The 26,527-nt window shown below is 39.9% G+C and overlaps 1 protein-coding gene across 2 annotated transcripts in view; it reads right to left on the minus strand.

Moving 5' to 3' along the window:
* Positions 1-26,527, minus strand: part of LOC111161453 (zinc finger protein 527) — a 511,863-nt gene that overhangs the window by 386,427 nt on the left and 98,909 nt on the right. Inside the window, exons 1-3 of one of the 2 annotated variants that reach the window (XM_022525114.1) lie at positions 17,457-17,519; positions 11,754-11,870; positions 11,052-11,147 (exon numbers count right to left, since the gene is read on the minus strand). In XM_022525114.1, coding sequence (XP_022380822.1) covers positions 11,052-11,147; positions 11,754-11,823 — 166 coding nt within the window. In that variant the 5' untranslated portion in view covers positions 11,824-11,870; positions 17,457-17,519. Of the gene's footprint in view, positions 1-11,051; positions 11,148-11,753; positions 11,871-16,068; positions 16,075-17,456; positions 17,520-26,527 lie in introns of those variants that run through there. The other variant, XM_022525113.1, reaches the window with a different exon arrangement.

Raw genomic sequence — 26,527 nt, forward strand, 5'->3', positions numbered from 1 at the left:
TCATATGATCTCCCTGATATGAGGGAGAGGAGATGCAACATGGGGGGTTAAGGCGGGGGGGAGAAGAGTAAATGAAACAAGATGGGATTGGGAGGAGACAAACCATAAGTGACTCTTAATCTCACAAAACAAACTGAGGGTTGATGAGGGGAGGGTGGTTGGGAGAGGAGGGGTGGGGTTATGGACATTGGGGAGGGTATGTGCTATGGTGAGTGCTGTGAAGTGTGTAAACCTGGTGATTCACAGACCTGTACCCCTGGGGATAAAAATATATTATATGTTTATAAAAAATAAAAAAATAAAAAAAAAAACAGGCATCCGTGTGTCATGCTGGAAACAACACAGGGTTTGGGGTCATAGGTGAGTTTAAATCCTACTTCTTCACCTAGGGAGCTAGTTATTCTACCTTTAACAAATTAACAAACTGATGAAGCCATCTCTTGAGCCTCAGTTTCCTAGTAGGCAAAATGAGATGATCTGGCAAGTGAGGTATAAGAAAAAAGCATACATTTAGGAAACAGAGGTTCGTTATATGTATTCAGTGACACTTACCATAAAATGCAGCAAATTAATAGGGATTCGTTAAGTTATCATTACACCTACACTGAAGTTACATTTATGTTCAAAAAAGGATTATGAGGGGCATCTGGGTGGCTCAGTTGGTTAAGCGGCTGCCTTCAGCTCGGGTCATGATCTCAGGGTCCTGGGATCAAGCCCCACATGGGCTCCCTGCTCAGTGGAGAGCCTGCTTCTCCCTTTCCCTCAGCCTGCTACTCTGCCTACTTGTGCTTTCTCTCTGTGTCAAATAAATAAATAAAATCTTTTAAAAAAGCGGGGGGGAGAGATTATGAAATAGACTGATGGTCAAATGACAAGACAAAGAATGGGAGAAGTCAACCCTTTGGGGTTAAAATATATCCAGGCTGGGGTGCTGGGTGGCTCAGTCGTTAAGTGTCTGCCTTTGGCTCAGGTCATGATCACAGGGTCCTAGAATCAAGCCCCACCTCAGTGTCCCTGCTCAGCAGGAAGCCTGCTTCTCCCTCTCCCACTCCTCCTACTTGTGTTTCCATTCTCACTATCTCTCTCTCTCAAATAAATAAATAAAATCTTTAAAATCAATCAATCTATCTATCTATCTATATCTCCAGGCAATTAAAGATGTGTAATTTCCAACTGATTATAATCTATAAATGGATGGAAGTTAAAAATCAAAGTCTGATCAACTTTGGAATCCAATCAAAACTACACAGAAACTACACAGAAAGTAATCCAATCAGAACTACACAGAAAGTAGTTAAGTAACTTGGCAGAAGAAAAAGTCTTACTAGACTGTAGAATCTCCCACATGTTGGACTGATGAGCAGTACATAAACTGGAAGATTTCCTGATGAAGTAAATAATCTCCTGGCAGGAAACCTAGAAGATTCTACTAGGAAGTCTAGGGGAAAAGGAGAGGACCTAAAGAGAAATCCTAAGAAGAAGAAAGATTACTGCCAAAGCCCAGAAAACATGTTTCCATGAATAGCCTGACCAATGATCCACAGATTTACAGATTGGATCTCTATCTTTAAAAAACTGTATAAAGCTATGTTGTCCAATATGGTAGCCACTAACCACATATGGCAATTTAAATTCATTAAAATTAAAAAAAATTTAATTCAGTTTCTCAATAATACCTAGCCATATTCCAAGTGCTCAACAGCCATATGTGGCTAGTGGCTACAAAGCACAGATATAGAATATATCCATCATCACAGAATGTTCTACTAGATGTCACTGGACAAAGATCCAAAGTAACATGACAAAAATCTTACGGCTGAATGAGGAAAATACAGAAAAATAGGGGCATGAGGCAGTAAAAGGGAGAGAGAAACAGAATAGAGCCTTGAACAGAGAAAATGAAAAGTGGTCAGAACTATCTTATAAATCTCAGTAAGCTGATGAATAGGAAAATAAAGAAAGGCACCTGCATTTAGCCAAGTTAGAGGGAGCAGAAGCAAGACTGCAAGTGGTAAGACATGTAAGAGAATCTATAGTAAAGGCAGTGAGTGGAGATTATAATTGGTATATAAGCAGTTGGAAGAGAAAAGGTAGTATGTTGTACAGAAACACTGAAAAGGTCCTATGAAATGGTAGGAAATTATTTCAAAGGAGTTTTATTCAAAGAAGATTTAAGTAGATAAAAATGTAAGACATAACTATATAAAAAGAAAAAAATACATACACATGCTTGCTTACCCCAACTTAATTTGTATCATGTCAATTTCAATCAGAATTCCATAAGGATTTTACCTCTGAACTTATGAAATTATTTTAAAGGATGCCTGGCAAAAGATGAGCAATAATATAAAAGAAAATTCTAAAGAAAAAAGTTTCTAGGACCAGTAATACAACCTAAGCATTGCATTTTTTACCTTCCTTTCATTAAAATCTCTATGGAAGGACTCAACCAAGGCAATCTGTAAAATTCTCTTTAATTATAAGGAAATGTCAAAAGAAACACACCTGAAGCACACAAATTTATAGGATCCAGTGGAGAATAAAGAGCTTCATCCTCTACCCCTTTCCTTCTCATAACCATCAGTTTGTTCTCCCTATTTACAAGTCTGATTCTGCATTTTGCTTATTCATTTTTCAAAATTTAGATTCCACATGAGTAAAATCATATGGTATTTGTCTTTCTCAGTCTTATTTCACTTAGCATGGTACCCTCTAGAGGACCATCAATGTTGTCACAAATGGCAAAATCTCATCTTTTTATGGCTGTGTAATATTCCACTGAGTATACATACACATCTTACTTCTCTATTTGTCTGTCAATGGATATTTAGGTTGCTTCCAGATCTTGGCTATTATAAATAATGCTGCAATAAACATATGGGTGCATACATCTTTTTAATTAATGTTTTTGTTTTCTTCAGTAAAATCCATTTCTTCAGTAATGGAATTACTTTCTCCACTGATGGAATTACTGGATCATATGGTATTTCTATTTTTAATTTTTTAAGCATCTCTATACTGTTTTCTGTAATATCTGTACCAGTTTACATTCCCAATGGCAGTTCCTTTTTCCTCCACATCCTAACCAATACAATGTTTTAAGTTAAAAATTTTTTTGAGGGACGCCTGGGTGGCTCAGTTGGTTAAGCGGCTGCCTTCGGCTCAGGTCATGATCCCAGCGTCCTGGGATCAAGTCCCACATCGGGCTCCTTGCTCGGCGGGGAACCTGCTTCTCCCTCTGCCTCTGCCTGCCTCTCAGCCTACTTGTAATCTCTCTCTCTCTCTTTCTCTCTCTCTCTGACAAAATGAATAAAATCTTTAAAAAAAAATTTTTTTTTTTTTGAAAAAGCAAGTTGTAGGGGCGCCTGGGTGGCTCAGTGGGTTAAAGGCTCTGCCTTCAGCTCAGGTCATAATCCCAGGGTCCTGGGATTGAGCCCTGCATTTGGGCGCTCTGCTCAGCAGGGAGCCTGCTTCCCACCCCCCACACTCTCTCTCTGCCTGCCTCTCTGCCTACTTGTGATCTCTATCTGTCAAATAAATAAAATCTTAAAAAAAAAGCAATTTGTAAACAGATGCATATAAAAATTGTGTGTGTGTGTGTGTGTGTGTTATCTATCCAAGGGAAATTCTGGAAAGATATAGATCCAACCATGAACAGTAGAGGTCTTTGGATGATATCTCAAGAGAAGAGTATACTTCCTACTCTATACATTTTTTTAAAAGATTTTATTTATTTATTTGACAGGGAGAAACACAGCAAGAAAGGGAACACAAGCAGGGGGAGTGGGAGAGGGAGAAGCAGGCCTTCTGCTGAGCAGGGAGCCCAATGTGGGGCTCGATCCCAGGACTCCAGGATCATGACCTGAGCCAAAGGTAGACACTTAACGAATGAGCCACCCAGGAGCCCCTACTTTATATGTTTTTTAATCACTTGAATATTTTCTAATAAATATTATTTCTATTCAAAGGAAAAAGGAAAGGGATACCTGGCCAGCTCAGTCAGTAGAGCATGAGACTCTTGATCTCAAGGGTCATGAGTTCAAGCCCCACACTGGGTATAGAGATTACTTTAAAAAAAGAAAAAAGAGGGCACCTGGGTGGCTCAGATGGTTAAGCATCTGCCTTATGCTTGGGTCATGATCCTGGGGTCATGGGATCAAGTCCCATATCTGGCTCCCTGCTCAGTGAGGAGCCTGCTTCTCCCTCTCCTTCTCTCTCTCTCTGTCTCTCATGAATAAATAAATAAAATCTTAAAAAAAAAGAAAAAAGGAAAAATGTTATAGAGCAGCCCTAATGCTGGTCCTTAACGGTACCTTTTCATAACAATCTGCATCTTAATTGATTTGGAAATCCCTCCATGTGTCTTTCCCATGAGATTCCCTTCAACTAGGTATGTTCAGGATGAAAAAAAAAATTATTAAATAAATAAAATAAAAAAAATAATAAATAAATAAATTATTTAAAAAAAAAAATCTTAGGGCTACCTCGGTGACTCAGTCAGTAGAGCATATGCTTTTGGCTTAGGTCATCATCTTGGGGTCCTGGGATCGAGCCCTGTGTCAGGCTCCTGGCTCAGTGGGGAGTCTGCTTCTCCCTCTCCCTCTGCCCCTACCCCTTACTTATGCTTTCTCTCTCTCTCTCTCCCCCCCTGAAATAAATAGACAAAATCTTTAAAAAATTTTTTTAAAAACTTAAAATACTGTAGACATTTTCACATATCAATACAAATAAAGCTACTCTATTCACAGAATGGATGAACCATAATTTTGGTAACTAGGCATCTTAATAGATTTTTGCACTCCTAGCCCAAAAGCTGAGTTAGTTGCTTGCCAAAATTCAGTTGTGTTCTCAACCTCATTAGTTCATTGGTGTTTATAACCACATACTTTAATATTTAGTTAATAAAATGCATGCTGAAGAGAGATTTTTAAAATTTCTTTTGAATATAGTTGACAGTTTTACATTAGTCTCAGGTGCACACCAGAACACACCTAGTTAAAACTTGCCACTTCTGGCCAAGGACTGAACACTGCCCACTGCAGGCAAGGACAGCCTCTACAGATGGCTGGCCTGAAGGACAGAGCAGCCAAAACACAACAGCAGAGCACGTAGCACACACCAGAGTCACCCCCTGAAGCTCCAGGCCCCAGACACTCTTCTTCATAAAGACATTACTCTCAGGAGCAGGAAACATAACAGGTTTTTCTAATATAGAAGAAGACAGAGATTTAAAATGGATTTAAAAAGGAAAGGAATTCATCCCAAAAGAAAGAACATGAAAAGGTCATGGCCAGAGATCTAATCAAACAGATATAAGTAGTATATCTGAAGAAGAATGTAAAGCGGGGCGCCTGGGTGGCTCAGTGGGTTAAAGCCTCTGCCTTCGGCTCTGGTCATGATCCCAGGGTGCTGGGATCGAGCCCTGCATTGGGCTCTCTGCTCAGCAGGGAGCCTGCTTCTCCTCTCTCTCTGGCTGCCTCTCTGCCTACTTGTGATCTCTGTCTGTCAAATAAATAAATAAAATCTTAAAAAAAAAAAAGAATGTAAAGCAACAATCATAAGGATATTTAAAATAAAATGTCTCATGTGTGTATATATTTTACGATCCCTCGTGACAATCTTTTAAGAAGAGTAATCACTTATAAATCAAGTAAGCAGCTTCTACAGTATGTTTTTGCATACTTTTAGGTTTCTTTTTAAAAAAGATTTTATTTATTTATTTATTTGAGAATGAGCACACACACACACACATGAGAAGGGGGGACGGGAGGGGCAGAGAGAGAATCTCAAGCAGACTCCATGCTGAGCAAGGAGCCCCATATGGGGCTCGATCTCAGAACCCTGAGCTCATGACCTGAGCCAAAATCTAGAGCTGGACACTCAATTAACTGAGTCATCCAGGGGCCCATAATTTTATATTTCTATAAGATATATTTCTAAAAGAAGTGTTAAATAAAACTATAAATGTGCATATTTAAAATATTAATATCCATTGTCAAACTGCCCTCCAAGGTAATTTTTATCAATTTGCATTCCTACCAGAACATAAAGTACATGTCTTCAGACTAATCTACACTGACTAGTATCACTCTAAAATTTTTGTCCCTATAAGTAAAGAGCACCTCATTATTTATAACTTGCAATTTTCTTATTGTAAAATAGAGCATTTTCATAAATGTGTACATGTACCGGCTTTGCATTTTGTGGTTTCTTCTTTGGTGAATTCTTTATTTGTATTTTTTACACATGTTTTAATTGCATTAGCATTTTTTTTAAGAGTTTATTTATTTATTTGACAGAGATCACAAGTAGGCAGAGAGGCAGGCAGAGAGAGAGGAAGGGAAGCAGGCTCCCTGCTGAGCAGAGAGCCCGATGCGGGGCTCGATCCCAGGACCCTGGGATCATGACCTGAGCTGAAGGCAGTGACTTTAACCCACTGAGCCACCCAGGCGCCCCAGCATTTTCTTTTAAGTAGTTTATAGAAGTCCTTTATAAATTTAGGGTATTAAGGCTTTATATATTTTTTATATATTTTTTTTATATTTTTATATTTTTTATATATTTTTTATATATTTTTTTCCCCTTGATCATCACTTTTTTTTTCAAGTCATCACTTTTTATTGTCACATGTCATCTTCATTTACAGTGCTTTCAATTAAAATTTTTGAAAACATGAAGTCAAATCTCCCATTTTTCCATTATGCAGTCTGGCCTTGATAATACATTTTAAGAAAGACTTTCCAAAATCCAATATTATACAAATACTATCCTTAACTTTTAAGAAAATCTCTTTACACTACTGATTTAAAATTCAGCCACCTTGTTGGGGCGCATAGGTGGCTCAGTCGTTAAGTGTCTGCCTTCAGCTCAAGTCCTGATCTGAGGGTTGGATCAAAACCCTGTATCAGGCTCCCTGCTCAGTGGGAAGCCTGCTTCTCCCTCTCCCACTACCCCTGCTTATGTTCCCTCTCTTGCTGTGTCCCTCTCTGTCAAATAAATAAATAAAATCTTTTAAAAAGAATAAAAATTAAAAAAATAAAAAGCTACCTTGTTATCAAATATTAAGTTCTCGTATATATTTCTGTGCTTTCTCTATTGTTCCACTGATCTCCTTCACTACCCTTATATCAGACCGATCTCCCCCATGGATAACAGGCTACATTCTTTAATATTAAAAATTAAATCAAGCAGTATATTTAATGAATAATACACATGACCATGTATGCAATTCAGAAATACAAAAATAGTTCAGCAATAGGAAATCTTCACTATAAGTTCTTACAGAATTTTTCTTCTATAAATTTTATGAAAGAAAAAAATGTAAAGGAAGAGAAAAAAAATAATTGCCTTAAAAGATGCTGAAAATATATAAAATCCAAAAGCTTTTCATGCTTAAAATATATACACCCATAGAGCTAGGAACAGAAAAAAATAGGCACGTTTAATGTGAAACACCGGAAAATGTCCTGTGATATCAGAAAGAAAAAAAGTTATAGCAATTATTCAACATAGATATGGAAACTATAGTTGATAAAGTAGAAATGAAAATAAGAAAAGGCAGGAAAAGGTAACCAAAAATGGTCAAGACTGAGATGTACTCTAACAAAATAACTTTAAAATTAAAGAAAGAACTACTAGGAGACCAGAACAAAATATAAAGCTAATAATACATAAAGGAAAATATCAAGTTGGTATCAGACTTTTTCATAACACTATTCAACATTAATATTACACTATAATAAACTTAAAGAAAGAATGGCTAATTGTGAACGAGGTAGAACCTGGGAAGCTTTATTTGTGTGAACTCTTTGTGAGGAAACTTTTTTTTTTAATTTTATTTGTTTATTTGACAGAGATCACAAGTAGGCAGAGAGGCAGAGAGACAGGCAGAGAGAGAGGAAGGGAAGCAGGCTCCCTGCTGAGCAGAGAGCCCGATGCGGGGCTCGATCCCAGGACTCTGGGATCATGACCTGAGCCAAAGGCAGAGGCTTTAACCCACTGAGCCACCCAGGCGCCCCTGTCTTTTTAAAAACTGTAAAAACCATGGGGTGCCTGGGTGGCATTAAAGCCTCTGCCTTTGGCTCAGGCCATGATCCCAGGGTCCTGAGATTGAGCCCTGCATCGGGCTCTCTGCTCAGCAGGGAGCCAGCTTCCCTCCCTCTCTGTCTGCCTGCCTCTGCCTACTTGTGATCTCTCTCTCTCTGTCAAATAAATAAGTAAAATCTTAAAAAAAAAAAAAACCGTAAAAACCAGAAAATGTCATATAAAACAATACACAGAATTAAGCCCAAACATGTAAGAAATGTACTGGACTTTCACCTATAAAATTGAAAAATGATATTCAGATTGGCACACAGAAAAACTCAATTCTATACTGTATATAAATGTCATACTTAAAGTGATTTTTAAAAACTGAAAATAAAAGGATGAGGAAAGATCCCAAAACAGCATAAAAAGGCAAGAAACAGTTTCTCTTCTATGGTATTCATAAGTAAGACAAGCTGCTAACATCTTGATTATAGTCCTATAAGACCCATTTTTCAACTGTTGACCTCTAGAGCTATAAAATGGTAAATTCATGTTGTTTTCAGCCAGTAAATTTGTGGTAATCTGTTACAGCAGCAATAAAAACCCAATACAGAAAGCAGTCCGCTATAACCTTTCTGGAAGGGCATTTGGCAATTCTTAACAAAACTACATACACACTCAGCAATCCTACATCCAAGCATCTATCCTGAAAATACAGCCTCGACAATATGAGAAAACATACATACAAGGTTATTACTGAAGTCCTGGTCCTAATTGTAAAATAGTGCAAACATCCCAGAAGTCCACACATCTATGAGTAGTTAAATAAATTACCATAACATCCAGATAATGGAGTATTTTGTAGCTGTTAAAATGAGGAAGATGTCCATGACTAATGGAGTGTATTTATAGTTAAGTGAAAACAGCAAGATGCAAAGAGTATGTACAATATGCTCCCCCCCCCTTTTAAAAGATTTTATTTATTTATTTGACAGAGATCACGAGTAGGCAGAGAGGCAGGCAGGGAGAGGAGGAAGCTGACTCACTGCTGAGCAGAGAGCCCAATGAGGGGCTCGATTCCAGGACCCTGGGATCATGACCTGAGCTAAATGCAGAGGCTTTAACCCACTGAGCCACCCAGGTGCCCCAGTATGCTACCCTTTATGTAGCATACAAGGAGATACGAGAAACTACATATATGTTGGCTCATTTGTACAAAAGAAACATAAAAAGGACAAATCTGAAAATAAAGAGATCCGTAATCTCTATAAGAATCTATAAGAAGTGGGTAAGAAAGGGGTAGGAAGACATTAGAGAACAGAATTAGGATAGTGGGTATGAAGAGAAACTAACATATTACTGAGGATATATTTTTCTATAGCTCTGATCCTTAAAAGCATAGTAATGTTTCAGATACAGAAATAAATATATAATTAAAACCAACCAAATGTGGCAGGAACCCAAACAGAATACAAGTAGTAACAAATGAATCTAAAAGAGCTAACCTAGATAACTCTGGAAAAGAGTATTTTGACTGAATACTGTAAGACTACAGACAGAAACAACCATATACAAATAATGTAATCTAGTTAGTAAATTTGTTTCTTAGAGGAATAGCTTGGAAGTTCTGAAACTACTTAATGTGTATACTAAAATGGAACAAATAAGTAAATACATTGTTTCTCTTTGTCAGAAAAAGAAAGTATAGATAAGTAAAGGAGAAAGGCTAAAATAAACCCTGTGGAGTAGGACTAGAATCAAGATATCAAAATAGGGGTGCCTGGGTGACTCCGTTGGTTAAGCAACTGCCTTCAGCTCAGGTCATGGTTCCAGAGTCCCAGAATCGAGTCCCACATTGGGCTCCCAGCTCCACGGGGAGTCTGCTTCTCCCTCTGACCTTCTCCCCTCTCATGTTCTCTTTTACTTGGTCTCTCTCTCAAATAAATAAATAAAATCTTTTTAAAAAGGATATCAAAATAAACTGAGAATTTTAATAAATAAAAAGACAGAGGCAGATATAAATATAGAAATGTGAGTATACCTGTGTGTATTGGGTTACACACACATATATTTTCCAGCTAATCTGCTGTGAGGGCCTCGAACAATGACATTCTGGTAGCAAAGAGCACACACAGCACCCACACCTTGGTTTCTAAGCATCATTTCCCAATAAAGGGAAACAGAGCTCCCAGCAGAAACAGCTGATTCAAGGCTAAGGAAAGGAAAGCAAGATGAACCTAGAATACCTGGAACCAGGAAAGAAGGAAGTGCTTAAGAATGGATGGGGGGTGGGCGCCTGGGTGACTCAGTGGGTTAAAGCCTCTGCCTTTGGCTCAGGTCATGATCCCAGGGACCTGGGATCGAGCCCCGCATCGGGTTCTCTGCTCACCAGGGAGCCTGCTTCCACCGCTCTCTCTCTCTGCCTACTTGTGATCTCTGCCTGTCAAAATAAATAAATAAATAAAATCTTAAAAAGAAAAAAAGTACTAAATTCTTATTTTCTTAAAAAATATTGGATGAGGTCTAAACCTGGAAAGACAATTAAGAAATAGCAACATAAACATATTAAAGATTTGAAGGAAACATCCAAAATAAGCTGCAAAAGCAAGATCAATCCTTCTAAGGAGAGGGAAATTGAGGAAGAAGACAAGAGACTGCCTATTTTAAGGGAATAAATCTTGTGCTCGCTTTGGCAGCATGTATTTTAAGGGAATAAGTCTTGTAAAACTACTTGACTCTTTAAACAATGTGCATGCATAACCCTGATAACTTTGATAAGAATAAAAACTCTAAAATGTAATCTGGAAATGTATACATTTCTGACCCTAAAAGGGAAAGAAGTGGGAAGGACTGAGGTTCGGGTTATATGCAGAAGAATCACAAGTGTATAATTTGATAGCAGTAGGGAGAAACCCACCCCAGCCAAGCCCAGGGCAGCCTCCTCAAGTGCAGGGTAGCCTTCGCATGACCTCTTGGCCTGCCACCCTACAACAGCCCTCCTTGCCCAGCTCCCGGTCACTCACCAGCATACTGACCATCTGACATTTCTTTCTCCACCATCCAAGGTTCCTTCCCTTGCTCCAATAGGGAGATCATGTTGGGCTTAGAAATGGAGAGTCCTGTTTACAGGAGAAGAAAAATGAGAGCAAGAAAGAGACAAACAGGCAGACAATCAACTTGCTATCGCCTTTCCAGGACTCAATCTCAGTCTTTTGTTCATTAGGCAAGAAAAGAAATTAGAGGAAGGGCCAGAGAATGGAATGATGCTTGTATGAAGGATGAAGATGAAGCTTCTTCTGCAGTAGTGGTTCTCAAAGTGCTAAAGCACCACCACCTAGGAACTTACTAGAAATGCAAAGTCTTGGGCCCTAGCCCAGACCTACTAAGTCAGAAACCACAGTGGTTCTCGAACTTTTATGGGCATCAGAATCATTTGGAGGGCTCGTTAAAACCCAGACTACTGGGCCTATTTCCTGAGTTTCTGATTCTGGAGGTCTAGGGTGGGACCTCATAATTTGCAATTTAACAAATTCCTACCTCATTCTACAGCAATGGGGACTACTCATTTCTAATTCTTTGAAACTACTTCAAATTATTCCCTGGGAACAGGAAGTAGAAATTCAGCTAAGCACTTAAGATGACCTAGATATTCCCAGTGGAGGAAGCAAAAACACCCCAGAGGGAAGATTCTGAATTATGGGGGAGACATCCTTACCAAGCCATACCAAGTTCCTGTAGTTCTCCAACATGACATCTCGGTACAAATCCTTCTGAGACGGGTCCAGCCATTCCCATTCCTCTTGGGAAAAATCTAGAGCCACATCTCTGAAGGTCACCAGACCCTGAATTTAAAAAAAAAAAAAAAAAAAGATCTTGTCGCCAAGTACTCCCATATGGTCCTAGCAGAAAAGATGAAATTTTGCCAGAATTCAAAGCTCTAGGTGGCCTGAGGAAAATAATTACTGGGGAGCAAGTACATGCCCAGGTTTGTCAAAAAATTTGAAAGAGAAATATTAGAAACAGACTCGCCCCTTGAAAATTTCACACTTATGAATAAAAAGAGATGTACACACAGGAAAAAAATTACCTTACAACATGAAACATGAGTTTATAACATGAAAGTATGTCAGCAAAGCTATTTTATATTACATATACTATGTATCAAGAAATTCTGATAGTGATGATTCCTTTATACTCCTCAAACTGAGATACTGAATGGGTCAGAGTAGTGAGGGAAGACCTTGAATTGGGGTTTAACAATAGGGTATGGTCTGAAACTTAGGTTTGATATATGAGGAGAAACTTGTAAAAATGTGTTCTGAAGAAATAATGAAGTATACGAAGTACTTTATTTATTTTATTTTATTTTTTCTAAAGATTTCACTTATTTACTTGACAGAGATCACAAGTAGTCAGACAGGCAGGCAGAGAGAGAGAGAGGGAGTAGCAGGCTCCCCGCCGAGCAGAGAGCCCAGGGGCTTGATCCCAGGACCCCGGGGCCATGACCTGAACTAAAGGCAGAGGACTCAACCCACTGAGCCACACAGGCGCCCCCTATGTGAAGTAATTTAGATAGAATTTTCATTGGAAGGTTATATGAAAAATCTGGAAAAAAACTTTAATGTCAAAAAATAAGTTTAGGGGCACCTGAGGGGCTCAGTGGGTTAAACATCTGACTCTTGATTTCAGCTCAGGTCATGATCTCAGGGTCATGGGATGGAGCCCCACATAGGGCTCCACACTCAGTGGGGAGTCTGCCACTCTCCCTCTCCCTGCTCATGTGCTCTCTCTCTCTAAAATAAATAAAATAAAATATTTTTAAAAACAAAATAAAGGGGCACCTGGGTGCCTCAGTCAGTTAGCCATCTGCCTTCAGGGTCCTGGGATCCCAGGGTCCTGGGATCAAGCCCTGCTCAGGAACCTACTTCTCCCTCCCACTCTGCCAGTCCTGCTTGTGTGCTCTCTTCCTCTCACTCTCTCTCTGTCAAATAAACACAAAAAATCTTTTTAAAAAATAAATCAATAAATAAAATAAACAGGTTAGCCTACACCATTGGACTATGAGCTGTACGAGGAGAAGGATCTCTGTTTTACAAGCTCTTGAATATTTGGTGTTTATAAAACCTATCACATTGTAAACAGTAAATACTTGCCACTCAGTGAATAAATGGTAAACTTTCCTGTAATACATCCATAGGAAGGAAGAGTACTCAAAGCTTAAAATGGCAGAGTTCCATTTTGCAGAGTATGGTCTCATTTTTTATTAAAAATCATGAAGTATCTATCAGTGCAGAGAATGGATCTAGTGCCAAGATCTCCGATGCCAGTCAAAAGCCAACCAGGAAGTGGGTTCTTCTAAACACAGCATCTGCTGTGTTAACTCTTTTTTCAGCATTGGTCTATTTAGTTTTCTACTTTTTGAGCTAGTTTTTGTATTTTATATTTACCTAGAAAATTATCTTTTTTGCTTGTGCTTTCAAATTAAAAGTATACTGCTGTTCATCAAATTGCAAAAAAAAAAAAAGACAAATATGGTTATTCTACATAGCAGAAATACAGATGAATGTGGCTAGAGAAAAAAGCCTCATACAACTATATACTGTTATATAACTTTCGTGTGTCCCTCTACACTTCTCTGTGTCGTGGGAGGCTGACCCGTATTGATTGCACTAAGAGACTCCCCAACCTGACCCCATTTTCAGTTGGGTTCAGCCACATGCAAGAGACGGGAAGGAGGCAAGTGAGGCACAATATTTAATCCCCTGGTACCCTCCTTACAGCACCACCCTGTGTGGTCTCTGTCCTTTGATCCTAGGTCACAATGCCTGTCAAAGGCCCTCCCCACTCAGATCTCTCTATCTCTGGGTTCAGGTCCAAGTTTTACTGTTAGGAGTCCGAGGGTATAGCACTATCCTTTACAGTTCTCTATACACTGATTCCTAACTTGGAAACACTTCCCTTTTGAGTTTCTTGCTGGAGCCCTGACTGATAAACACAATGATCCAATGTACTTCTAGGATATGACCAGAGAGCCCATGAAAGCACCACTACACTTCCCCAATAAATTCACTTTCCCGTTTTCCTATGACTATTATATAGATTCTGCCTCTCTCTCAAAATACCACCAATTCCTTCCCTGTTTTCACTCTGAACTTCCTCATCTTCTTGCTTACCACAGGTCCTTGCTAAACTGTATCTATACTCATATATTCTGTCTTCCCTCTGTTACTATGCATGAAACTCTAGGCTCCTGTCTATGACCATTCCCTCCACTTGTCCACACAAAGACACTGTCACCTCTCTTCCTTGTATCAGGGAGATAACAGATATCCCTCTTATATTATCAGTATTTTCCACTTTCCTAAATGATTTTTATCAGTATACAAACTGATACAGTATCTTTCATCTTATGGACAGATAAATTCCCTTCCATAATTCACTGTAGTTTTTGTCCAATTTCTCTACTCTTAAAAACAAAATTCTTCCAAAGAGTTGTTTAAATTAAAAAAACAAAGTAAACCTCATATTAAAATTTTTCAGTAGCTACATTAAAAAAGTAAATATATTTAATGATGGAAACAAATAAGAATAACTGCTATATTTATTGACCAATTACTACATACCAGTAAGTGGTATAAGACATGCTAATGAGCATTTTACTGATATTATCTTAAATCTCATTGTAAAACTTGTTAAAAAAAATAAGAAAAAATTATGAACCCCATTTTACAGAGGTTTAAGACCAAATGTCATGCTGAATCACTAATTTATATTGCAAAAAGAAAAAAGAAGGTAAGCAGAAATAAGTAAATTTAGGGGTGCCTGGGTGGCTCAGTCAGTTAAGTCTTGGCCTTCCGCTCAGGTCATGATCACAGTGTTCTGGGATCGGCCACAAGTCAAGCTCCCTGCTCTGCCGGGAGTCTGCTTCTCCCTCTCCCTGCTCTTGTGTTCTTGCTCTCTCTCTCTCTAAATAAATAAAATCTTTAAAAATAAAAAAAGAAGCAAATTTAATAATATATTTAACCCATTATATCTAAAATGTTATTTCAACATGTACTCAATGTAAAAATTATTAATGAGATGTTTTACATTTTTTTGTACTGAATCTTCAAAATCTGGTATATATTTTATACTTATAGTACATCTTAATTCAGAGCAGTCTTATGTGGCTACTGGGTACATTATTGGACAGCACAGGTCTCGACTCATCTCTATTCTTACCTTTTAGGCCCACTATTCCCTTGTGACCCCACTGCAATGCTTTCATCCCAACTACTCTATCAAGTAGCTTTTGTCAAGAATATCAGTAGCTTCCATGTTACCAAACCCAATGATCAGTTCATCTTCCTCACTGTCTCTCAGAAGAATTTTTTTTTTTTTAAGATTTTATTTGACAGAAAGAGATCACAAGTAGACAGAGAGGCAGGCAGAGAGAGAGGGAGGGAAGCAGGCTCCCTGCTGAGCAGAGAGCCCGATGCGGGACTCGATCCCAGGACCCTGAGATCATGACCTGAGCCGAAGGCAGCAGCTTAACCCACTGAGCCACCCAGGCGCCCCCTCTCTCAGAAGAATTTAATTTAGTTGATCATACCCTCTATGAAACACACTGTACTCCTGCCCACCAGGACCCATACTCTTCTGGTTTTCCTCTTACATCAGTCCTTCTCAGTTTCTTTTGCTGGTTCCTTCTCTTCTTTTCAGCCTCTAGATACTGAATACTCAAAACTCAGTCCTTGGGCATCTTTCCTATCTATACCCACAATCCTACCCTCAAGATAATCTTATCCTGTCCTATGGCTTTAAATACACTAATGATTCTCAAATTCACATCTCCAATCCTGACTCCAGGTATATAATCACTATTGCACTTGGATATCCAACAGGTCTCCCAAACTTACTAGATCAAGGACTCAATTTTTGTTCCCATCTCATCATTCTGCCCTGTCTTTCCACCTCAGTAAAATGGTAAGGTCATTTGTACAGCTGCCCCAGGTCAAAAATTTTTGTAGTTATCCTTGACTTTCTTTCACACTCTCAAACCAGTCCCTGGCCAAATCCCATATTTTCTATCTCCAACATATACCCCAAACCCCACCAGCTCCAATGCCACCACCATGGCCCAGGTAGCTATCACCTTCCAGGTGGATTACTGCAGTAGTCTCCTGACTGATCTCCCGGCTCCACCCTTACTTCCTTTCTATTTTCCTTTTAAAATAGAAATCAAATTAAATCACAAACACTCCAATGACTCTCCTTCACCCTCAGAACAAAACTCGAAGCTCTGGTCATGAGTTTCAAGGGTCCACATAACTTGTTCCCCAGCTACTCCTCTGCTCTCACAGTGCTCATTCCCCTCTGAGGAAACTGGCTCAATGATATTCCTAGAATACATCAGATATCTTCCCACCACAGTAACTTCATATTTGCTATTTCTTCTCCCTTTTTAAAAAAAAAAAAAAAAAAAGATTTTATTTATTTGGGGCACCTGGGTGGCTCAGTCGGTTAAGCATCTGCCTTTGGCTCAGATCATGATCCCAGGGTCCTGGGATCAAACCCTGCATCAGGCTCCCAGCTCAAAGGGAAAGCTGTTTCTTCCTTTCCCACTCTCCCTGCTTGGGTTCCCTCTCTTGCTGTCTCTTTCTGTCAAATTAATTAATTAATTAATTAAAAGATTTTATTTGTTTATCTATTTGAGGGAGAGAACACAAGTAGGGGGAAAGGCAGAGGGAGAGGGAGAAGCAGGCTCCCTGCTGAGCAGGACCCCGGGATCGTGACCTGAGCCGAAGGCAGACACTTTACAGCCTGCGCCACCCAGGCGCCCCTTCCTTCTCCTTTTTTTAAAAAAATATATTTTATTTATTTATTTGACAGAGAGATCACAAGTAGACAGAGCAGCAGGCGGGGGAGTTGGGGGGAAGCAGGCTCCCCACTGAGCAGAGAGCCTAATGTGGGGCTCGATCCCAGGACCCTGAGATCATGACCTGAGCCGAAGGGAGATGCTTAACGACTCAGTCACCCAGGTGCCCCCTTCCTTCTCCTTCTAAAGCTCATTTCAGGTCTTCACAAAACCTCCCCCCTACTTTCACTGAGGGTTTTCTTTGCTTAAATGTCACTTCCTCAGAGAGGCCTTCCTGGACCTTCTTATTTAATAGGACACTCAATAATCACACCTCTGTCCTTTATTTCATTTGTACTGAATGGCAGCACAACAAATCATGATCCATCTAAAGAGGATAGTTGTTTTCCATCACATATTTCAGCACAGCACTGAGTGAAAAAGATAGTAAATGATTTGTAGAGAGATCATAAGTAGTTAAGAGACAGAAGAGATGAGAGTGCTCACAGGGCTATTTCTGACTCTCTGAGGTCCCAAAATCCCAAAAAAATGAGGTGGAATTTCTGCAAACAAAGTGAAAACATCAACTTACCTGGGACATGGCTTTACAAAGCCCAACAGCCATCCTCCTTTCCTTCTTCAGTCTTCCCTTTGGGAGAACAAAGTCCTGAGAAGAGAGAATTAAAGGGGAAAAAAAATGGCAGACCAGCCCCATGCTGCTGACCTGAGATTCACAAAGATAGAACTCTTGTCCCTTTAAGGTCTCCACAGCCTCCTTCCAAGATCTCAGAAAAAAACCAGAGCTGAATTTAAGCCCTAAATTTCTGATATTAAGAACATGTAGCCTCAACTCAACAAAATCTAAATGGCCAACAATGGCGGTTTATGATCTGACCCCTGGCTGCCCCTTAGACTTCACTTCCTACCCTCATCCCCCTTGGCTCATCCCACTCCAGGTACACAGGTTTCCTTACAGTTCTTCGAACACTGTGCACACTCCTTCTTCAAGGCTGTTGCCTTTGCTTTTCCTTCTTCCTGGACACGGCTCACTCCCTCTCTTCACATTCCTATTTGTGCTCAATTGTCACCATATCAGAGGAACCTTCCTGAAAATTCTATCTAAAGAGAACCTCCCTTCTCTTTTCCCTTATCCTGATACATTTTCTTCTTAGCATCTGACACCGTTGGACTTACTTTTTTCTCTTTATTGTTGTCTCCCCAAACAATAGTGTAGGATCTAACAGAATTATGATTCATTTTGTTCACTGATGTATCTCTGGTTTTAGAACAATGCCAGGTGTTCAAAAAAATCTGTTATTTTTATATTACATATATATAAACATATATTTATATATTATTTTATAATACCTTTGTAGGAGCTCAAAAAATATCTGCTAAATGAGTAAATAAATCTTGCTGTGCCTCCTGTAATATAAATAGCAATGTTACACGTGTATGTTGTTATCTTAATCTTCACAAAACTGCAAAGATAAGTATTATTAACTCCATCTTACCAACAAGTAAAATTGAGGTTCAAAAAGCTTAAACAACTAACTCAGTCCTAAGGGTAAAACTGCAATGAGATTCAAAAGCTGGTCCTCCTTCAAGAGCCTACAATGTCTGAACAAAATATTTAACATAACCTGGGGAATCATGGCTATACATCTACTAGAGAAGCCTCTTCAGAGCGGGCAGATATTACCTTTATTACTTCACAAGAATAAAGCTTGAGGCAGGCATTGCTCATTTTTTATTTATTTATTTTCAGCATAACAGTATTCATTGTTTTTGCACCACACCCAGTGCTCCATGCAATCCGTGCCCTCTCTAATACCCACCACCTGGCATTGCTCATTTTTAGTACAAACCAGTAACAAAGTGCACAGTCCCCTCAGAGCCAACATTTCTTCATTCTGAAAATGAGCATAGTTGTGTTTGACCTAGAATTTAGGATACACAACCCCCTAATTCCGGGCTACTACTCTGCACTAGCCAACTCACTGTTTAAGAAATTTATTTCATTAGCGCAATGCAGCTTCAAATTGTCCATAAAAGCCTTTGCAATCTGAGAGGAATCAATGAAGTATTCTCTGCATCTGGGAGCCCTATCTAGCAGATGCATAAAAGAAATGTCTTTTTAAAATTTCTGTTTGCAAGTAGCTGTGTACCGCTTGGATAATGTTCTCCAACTTTGAGATGAACACCAGTCTCTGAAGCTGAATTTAAAGACTTGGGTTTTATATAACCCCCAGGCACATGCTGACTCTCCAATACTTCATTCATTGGCTACATGACCTTGAGCACGTTACTCCATCTCTCAGAACATTTCTTTCCTGTCAAGAAAGCATGCGCCAATTTCTGGCATAAAGAAGTGCTACCCTTGTCCCTGCCTACATTCTATACACACATTTGCAAAGGAAATGAGAACATTTTTCTTATTCACTGAGAAAATCAGAACTAAAATTTAGCTCACTTGGTACATAAGGAAAAGAGCCATGGATCAGCCTCTCTGAGCACCAAACATGGAAGAATTTTGACAAAGACAAACCTAAAATCTCAAACTCCATGGCCTAAGGAGAGAAAAACTAGGCTTTCAGATTAAGCTTTCCTCCCCCAGAGGCAGTCAGTTTGGGGATGGTCTCACTACAATGTCTTTAGACTAGGTCCTGTGACTCACAAGGGGAATGAAGGAAGAAACCCATATCCAAGAGGTTCCTAGTCCAAGGTCAGGGACAATCCTCTCTAAAACTCTTAGAACCCAGGGACCAAAATTTTTCATTCTCACAATATGGGAAAGATCAAGAGAGTTTAGTGATTAAAAGCAAGGACTCTGGAGCCAAAATGCCTAGGTTCAAGACCCCGTTCTGTCACTAAAAAACTGTCTGAACTTGGGCAAGTAATTTTAATATTTCTGCGCCCACTATCACACACTAGGTCCCACACAATAAAGCTTTCTGTCTCACCTACATATAGAATTTCTCACCCAGTCACACACATACACTATCCATGGTCACGCAAGCTCACTTGTAATGTCAAACACCTATGCAGTGGCATTAACGCAAAGACAGATGACACAATTACCCCAACAAAGAGACAGTCCCATGCAATCTCGCACACAGTGACATACCATACTAGGTCACTCAACCTGTCATCATTACTCATACAAATCTATACCTGCAGAGAGAAGATGGACACAGGTACACAATGACACCTGCTGTCATACACATTCAAACACTGTTATATCCACAGAGACAAGTAGTCAAACATAATCTCACAAATTCATCGGCGACACAGTGTCACGCCCGCAGTCTCTCACAAACCCATATTCAGTAACACATAGTTATACCTGCAGAAACAGACACGCACACACCGTTTTATATCTGAAACATAGAGTCGCACATAAGCACACATGCGGTGACAGACGAGATCACATTCTGTCACACAGTGGCCTCTCACATAGCTAGTTAGACAGTAACCCCAGAGGCACCCGCCCTGGTCCAATCCCTGTAGTTGCCGTTCTACCCCAAGCCCAGCCCTGACCTCCGGCTCCCGCGCGCAGCCAGGCCCAACTCACCTCCCAGAGTGGCGGGCTCTGGAAACCCGCCCAGCGACTCGGGACCCGCGACGTCCCCTCCCAGAATCCCCCGCGGGGTGAAGGTGAGCAGGGACTGAGGCGCGCGGGACCCCGAGCTCGGCTGGGGAAACATCCAGCTGAACTGTACGCGACTCAGCTTTTCCTTACGACCCCCGCGAACCACGAGTCCCAGAACGCTTTGCGCCGCGGCCTTCTTTGCTGAACTACATTTCCCAGAGGACCCAAAGGCCCGCCTCTACTCCGCGCCTGCGCAGGCTGCCGCGGCCGAGGGTGTGTAAGTGGAGAGGTGTGTGCCACCGGAGTTGAGCCCCTGGGTACCGGAGTGTGAGGAAACCGGGAAGCTCCGCGCGTGCGTGACTGTTACTGAATGCTCAGGTGTGGCGATCTGTGTGTGACCGTCGTTGCACACTTTTGTGTCTGCGCACCGCGGGGCAAAGTTTTCTGTCCGTGCAGTGAGCTTCTGCATTTAAAATCACGTCCCGTGGGCGCCTGGGTGGCTCAGTGGGTTAAGCCGCTGCCTTCGGCTCAGGTCAGGATCTCAGGGTCCTGGGATCGAGTCCCGCATCGGGTTCTCTGCTCGGCAGAGATCCTGCTTCCCTCTCTCTCTCTCTCTGCCTGCCTCTCCATCTACTTGTGATCTCTCTCTGTCAAATAAATAAATAAAATCTTAAAAAAAAAAAAAATCACCTCCCGTGATTGTGGGTCGTTGTGTGATGCCGAGAATGTGAGAGTGTTTGTGGATTTGAGAGAGGGACGGTGGCTGACTTTGGGCGACCATTTCTTTCTGTTCTTACCCTGGAGATCGAAGGAGTTTACTTGTGACACGCGTTGGGGCTTTTTTTGTTTCTGGGCTTGCCTTTAGTGTGGAGCCGGTGGGAGAGCCTTCTTTGTGTGCCTTTGTGTATGACTGTCTCCAGATTTAACTGTTCGCCCGCTCCTATGCCATCCCTCACCACCGGCCATGGGCCGGGTCACTGTTACCTTCATTTTTATACCCTTTCTCTACTTGGACCTAATGTGGTACCACAGAAGGGTAATTAGATTCCGTTAGGAAGACACCCATTTGCCCCAGAGCCCTTTATGATGTGATAGCCCGATCTCTAGGGGTTCTCTTGGTACTGCTTACACATTTTCACTTGACAACTTCATTCAGGGCCCAACTTCAAGAAAACTTGTCAGTCACGACAAGAATGTGAGCCCCTGAGTGAAGTTAAAGAAAGCCACAGCTGAATGGTAGTAAAAGAGGTTTTTAAAAAACTTTTATTCAAAAACAATTGTAATAGGGGAGAAGAAACTTCAGCACAGAACTGGGCTCAATTCCAATATAGCAAGAACAAGTAGGGTTTAAAATGTGCAAGGAACAAGTTTATGGGGTTGGGGCAGTCTGGATGGAAAATTAAGAGGAGACATCAAGGGTAGGGGAAAATTCTTGCTAGACTGACAAACAGAATTCTGGCTGAGGGCAGTCCAGGGTGATCAGATATTGCCTGGGTGGATGAGGAATTTAATTAGATATTAAAAGTAGTCAGGTATTAAGGGCTCTGGCTAAACTGAGTTGACAGAATTCTTGCTAAAACTGGGTAATGGAAAGACAAACATTGAAACCCAAAGGTTGAAGCCTCACAGTTGAGAAGAGGGTCCAGAGGAGCCTAACTAAAATTTGATCACGGAGAAAGTATTTGGTGGTTAGAATTCTGAACAAAGCAACATTCATCCCGATCCCCAGACCCTGAAAGATCTGGAAGGTGTACTGAAGTCAAGTAGGGGTATGTGGAAACAAGGAGGAAGTTCTTGAATGACGACCAATCTTTGGAGAATAATCCCTCCAATCTCCCCCTAAACACACACACACACACACACACACACACACACACACACACACACACACCTCTAATAGCTAAAGCCAGAGAGTCTTGAACAAAAGGAGTCTGGCTAATAGGGTTGGAGTGATTTGCTGTTTATTCTGTGAAATTGGTCATTGTTACTTACAAAATAAGGCAAGCACTTTTTTTTTTTTAAAGACTCTATAAAGACATTTAATAATTGGGTTGGGCATTTCATACTAATATGCTAGAAATGTAAGACACTCCTTTTTTTTTAAGATTATTTGTTCATTTATTTGACAGAGATCAAAAGTAGGCAGAGAGATGGGACACCTGGGTGGCTCAGTTGGTTAAGCAGCTGCCTTCGGCTCAGGTCATGATCCCAGCATCCTGGGATCGAGTCCCACATCGGGCTCCTTGCTCATCAGGGAGCCTGCTTCTCCCTCTGCCTCTGCCTGCCATTCTGTCTGCCTGTGCTTGCTCTCTCTCCCTCTCCCTCTCTGGAAAAAAAAAAAAAAAAAAAAGGGAAAAAAAAAAAAGTAGGCAGAGAGAGGCAGACAGAGAGGAGGAAGCAGGATCCCCGTAGAGCAGAGAGCCGGATGTGGGGCTCAATCCCAGGACCCTGGGATCATGACCCGAGCCAAAGGCAGAGGCTTTAACCCACTGAGCCACCCAGGCGCCCCCAAAACACTCCTTTCTTGACTGGCACAGTATACCTTCAGAGAAACTTGGAATGTGTATAACTACTTCTTCACATGTCGTAATTGATCATAGAAGATTTTTTGTCTTTTATTTATTTTTCTAATCTCATACCACCAAGTCCAACACTGGTTTGACTCTAGTCATCTCCAGTAGAGCAGGACAGTAGTACTCAAAGTATGGCAACCAAGTTAGTGGTTGCATTGCTAAAACAAATTGTGGTAGGACGACGTCCATCAAGATATAGTAAAAAAAAAAAAAAAAAAAAGCAGAACTACACTGACAATTTCAAACAGAATATTTAACTGCAGAAAATTTATTATACAATGTTGAATGACTGAAAGACCAAAAGGGATAGATTTGTAACATCAAGAAACCACTAACACCATAGAGCTTGAGGAACGAGGGGAAGGGATGGATTTACCAGATCCTAAGAGCTCTGAAGAGGAGATTCAGCCCGGCTGTTAACTGCAAAAAGATCTGCAGGCAAGCTGTAGCCCTCTTTTGCTGCTAGAGATACTGAAAGAACCGGAAAATAAGAAGTGAGTTCCTTCTCCCTTTCCACTTTTCAGTCTCCCTTTAATTTCTCCATTGGCAAACTATAGCAGTAAGCAAGGGGGACTGGGAAATGGCTTTGTCAGAGTTCCACCTCCAGTGTCTCAGAATAGAGAAGGGCATGTTTGAAGCTGAAATGATGACAGGGAAAATGATTAGTATATGACACTTTTTCAATTTGCTGGAAAATAAATTAATTCATATAATTTTCCAAGTTTCTTTTTCTTCTCAGAAACGTTTCTTAACAATCAATGTTACTAATTCCTTATAAAGGTCCTACTACATGACAAAAAATGGTGCATGTTTAGTAACAAAACATCTTAATAACATAGCAAATTCTTTGTTAAACAATTCTTTGTTAAATATAAATTCTGAAATAGCTATTGTCTAGTTTAATATGTAGTTATATGGATGAACTCATGTTTTTACATATTTTGCTGTAATTTTGATCATATAGATTTATATGTTTTCTAACTTTGTGTTATCTAATATAAATATTTCATGGTGAACCACTAATTGCACCCATCACTTAACAGTTCTCAATATCCTGGGGTGCCTGGGTGGTTCAGTCGGTTAAGTCTCTGCCTTTGGCTCAGGTCACAATCCTGGGATTCTGGGATTGAGTCCCACATTGAGGGGAGGGCCCCTTGCTCCATGGGGAGACTGCTTCTCCCTCTCCCTCAGTCCCTACTCCTGCTTGTGCTCTCTTTTTCAAACAAACCAACAAACAAACAGTTCTCAATATTCTAACAAGTGTGAGAATCACAGTATATGATTTTTTAAAATAAACTATTAGGTATATTAGTCATCTCTTTTTTTAAATTGAGATATAACTGAAATATAATATGTTATTTTCAGTTGTACAACATAATGATTCAGTACTTGTATATATTGTGAAATGATCACCACGATAAGTCTAGTTAACATCCATCACTATACATAGTTAAAAAAGTTTTTTTTCTTTTGATGGGAACTTTTAACTCTTAGCAACTTTCAAATATACAATATAGTTTTATTAACTTTAGTCACTATGCTGTATATTATATCCGCATGATTCATTTATTTTATAATTGGAAGCTTGTACCTTTAGACGCACCTCACCCATTTTACCTACACCCCTATCCCATGTCTGGCAACCACCAATCTGTTCTGTATCTTTGATGTGTGTGTTTGTGTGTTTAAAGATTTTATTTATTTGACAGAGAGAGAGATCACAAGTAGGCAGAGAGGCAGGCAGAGAGAGAAGGGGAAGCAGGCTCCCTGCTGAACAGAGAGCCCAGTGCAGGCCTTGATCCCAGGACCCTGAGATGACCTGAGCCAAACGCAGTGGCTTAAACCACTGAGCCACCCAGGCGTCCCTGATATGTGTTTTTTTTTAACATTTTAATTTTTAAGAAAAATTTTTTTCAAAGTAAGCCCAATGTGGGCTTACACGACCCCAAGCGTCACATGCTCTACTGACTGGGCCAGCTAGGTGCCCCTCTTTGATTTTTTTTTTTTAAGTTTTTTCTTATTTGAAAGCAGTTATTCTGAATTGAGAATAAAATAAAATTGAGGGGATGCATGGTGACTCAGTCAGTTGAGTCTAACTCTTGGTTTTGGCTAAGATCATGATCTCAAGGTTGTGGGATTGAGCCCCACATCAGGCTCTGTGCTCAGTGCAGAGTCTGTTTCAGGATTCTCTCTCTATCCCTCAGCCCCTCTCCCCACTTGTGTGCTCGCTCGCTCTCTCTCTAAAATAAATAAAATATTTAGAAATAAATAAAATTGAGAATGAAAAAACCAAGATTTATTTCTTGTCTTAGTTATTTTGTAACTAATTGGTGTAACTAATATTGGTCACCCATATTCTTTACACTAGAATGTTTTTTTATAACTGCCTAGGGAAGGATAAAGCACAAGTTTACCAGACCTTACTTAGCACTGCTTCCTGAGGTATTTGGAAAGAGTCCGTACCCTACTATTAGTGCTAGTAAAGAACCTCCTCACACCATAATTCATGAATGTCAAATCCAGATAAATTAAAAGCCAATGGCTAATTTCTGGGGAAGAAAATTTACATTTAATGGGTAACTTACACTATCCAAGAACTGTGTAATTTCCTTTGTATATGTCATTTCATTTGTTCTTCACAATACTACAAATAAATATTCCTATCCAGTTTACAGTTGGGGGACTCAGAAGTGTGACAATTTATAAATATTCAGATGAGATAGAAGTCAAACTTATTTATTTCTCTTTAGGATCACATGTCTATGTTGGTATAGTTGATACAACATTTACTAAACCTGATCTTCCTTTATCAGAGCAATGGTCTTTCAAAGGTTTTGCTACATTCCTCTTGAAACAATTTCAAAAAAATTACTTTTTTTTTTTCTTAAGTAGGCTCCATGCCCAGCATGGAGCCCAAAGCAGGACTTGAACTCATGAACCTAAAATCAAGGCCTGAGCTGAGACAAAGACATTTAACCAACTAAACCACCCAGGCACCCCTCCCCATTTACATTTTTAAATTGATGTCTATAAGATATTCTTCATAAGTTTAAATGATGCAAAATACCATTCTAGCATATTTTCTATAGCATCATTAAACATACATAAGCTTTTTTAAAATTTAGAAATCTTGCACTGGGCCCTTTTCTTGAAATCATTTCCATTCCACTTTCATCACTGAATTTTATCTTAATGTAATAATTGACTATCCTTAAAAAATCTTACTAGTTACCTTGTTTAACTTCTCAGCAACAAAAATGAAATTTTAATTTTTCCCTGTAACCTAAACACTCTATAAGTGTCAAAAAGCTTTTTAAAGATTCAGTTATTTGTCCATTCATATAAAGAAGATGTGATATATAGATATATACACAATGGAATATTACTCAGCCATCAAAAGGGTGAAATCTTACCATTTGCAACAACATAAATAGAATTGGAGGGTATCATGCTAAGCAAAATAAGTCAATCAGAGAGAGACAATTATCATATGGTTTC

The sequence above is a fragment of the Enhydra lutris genome, unplaced genomic scaffold (genome assembly GCF_002288905.1).
Source record: "Enhydra lutris kenyoni isolate GAN:26980312 unplaced genomic scaffold, ASM228890v2 scaffoldscaffold85, whole genome shotgun sequence".
NCBI lineage: Eukaryota > Metazoa > Chordata > Mammalia > Carnivora > Mustelidae > Enhydra > Enhydra lutris.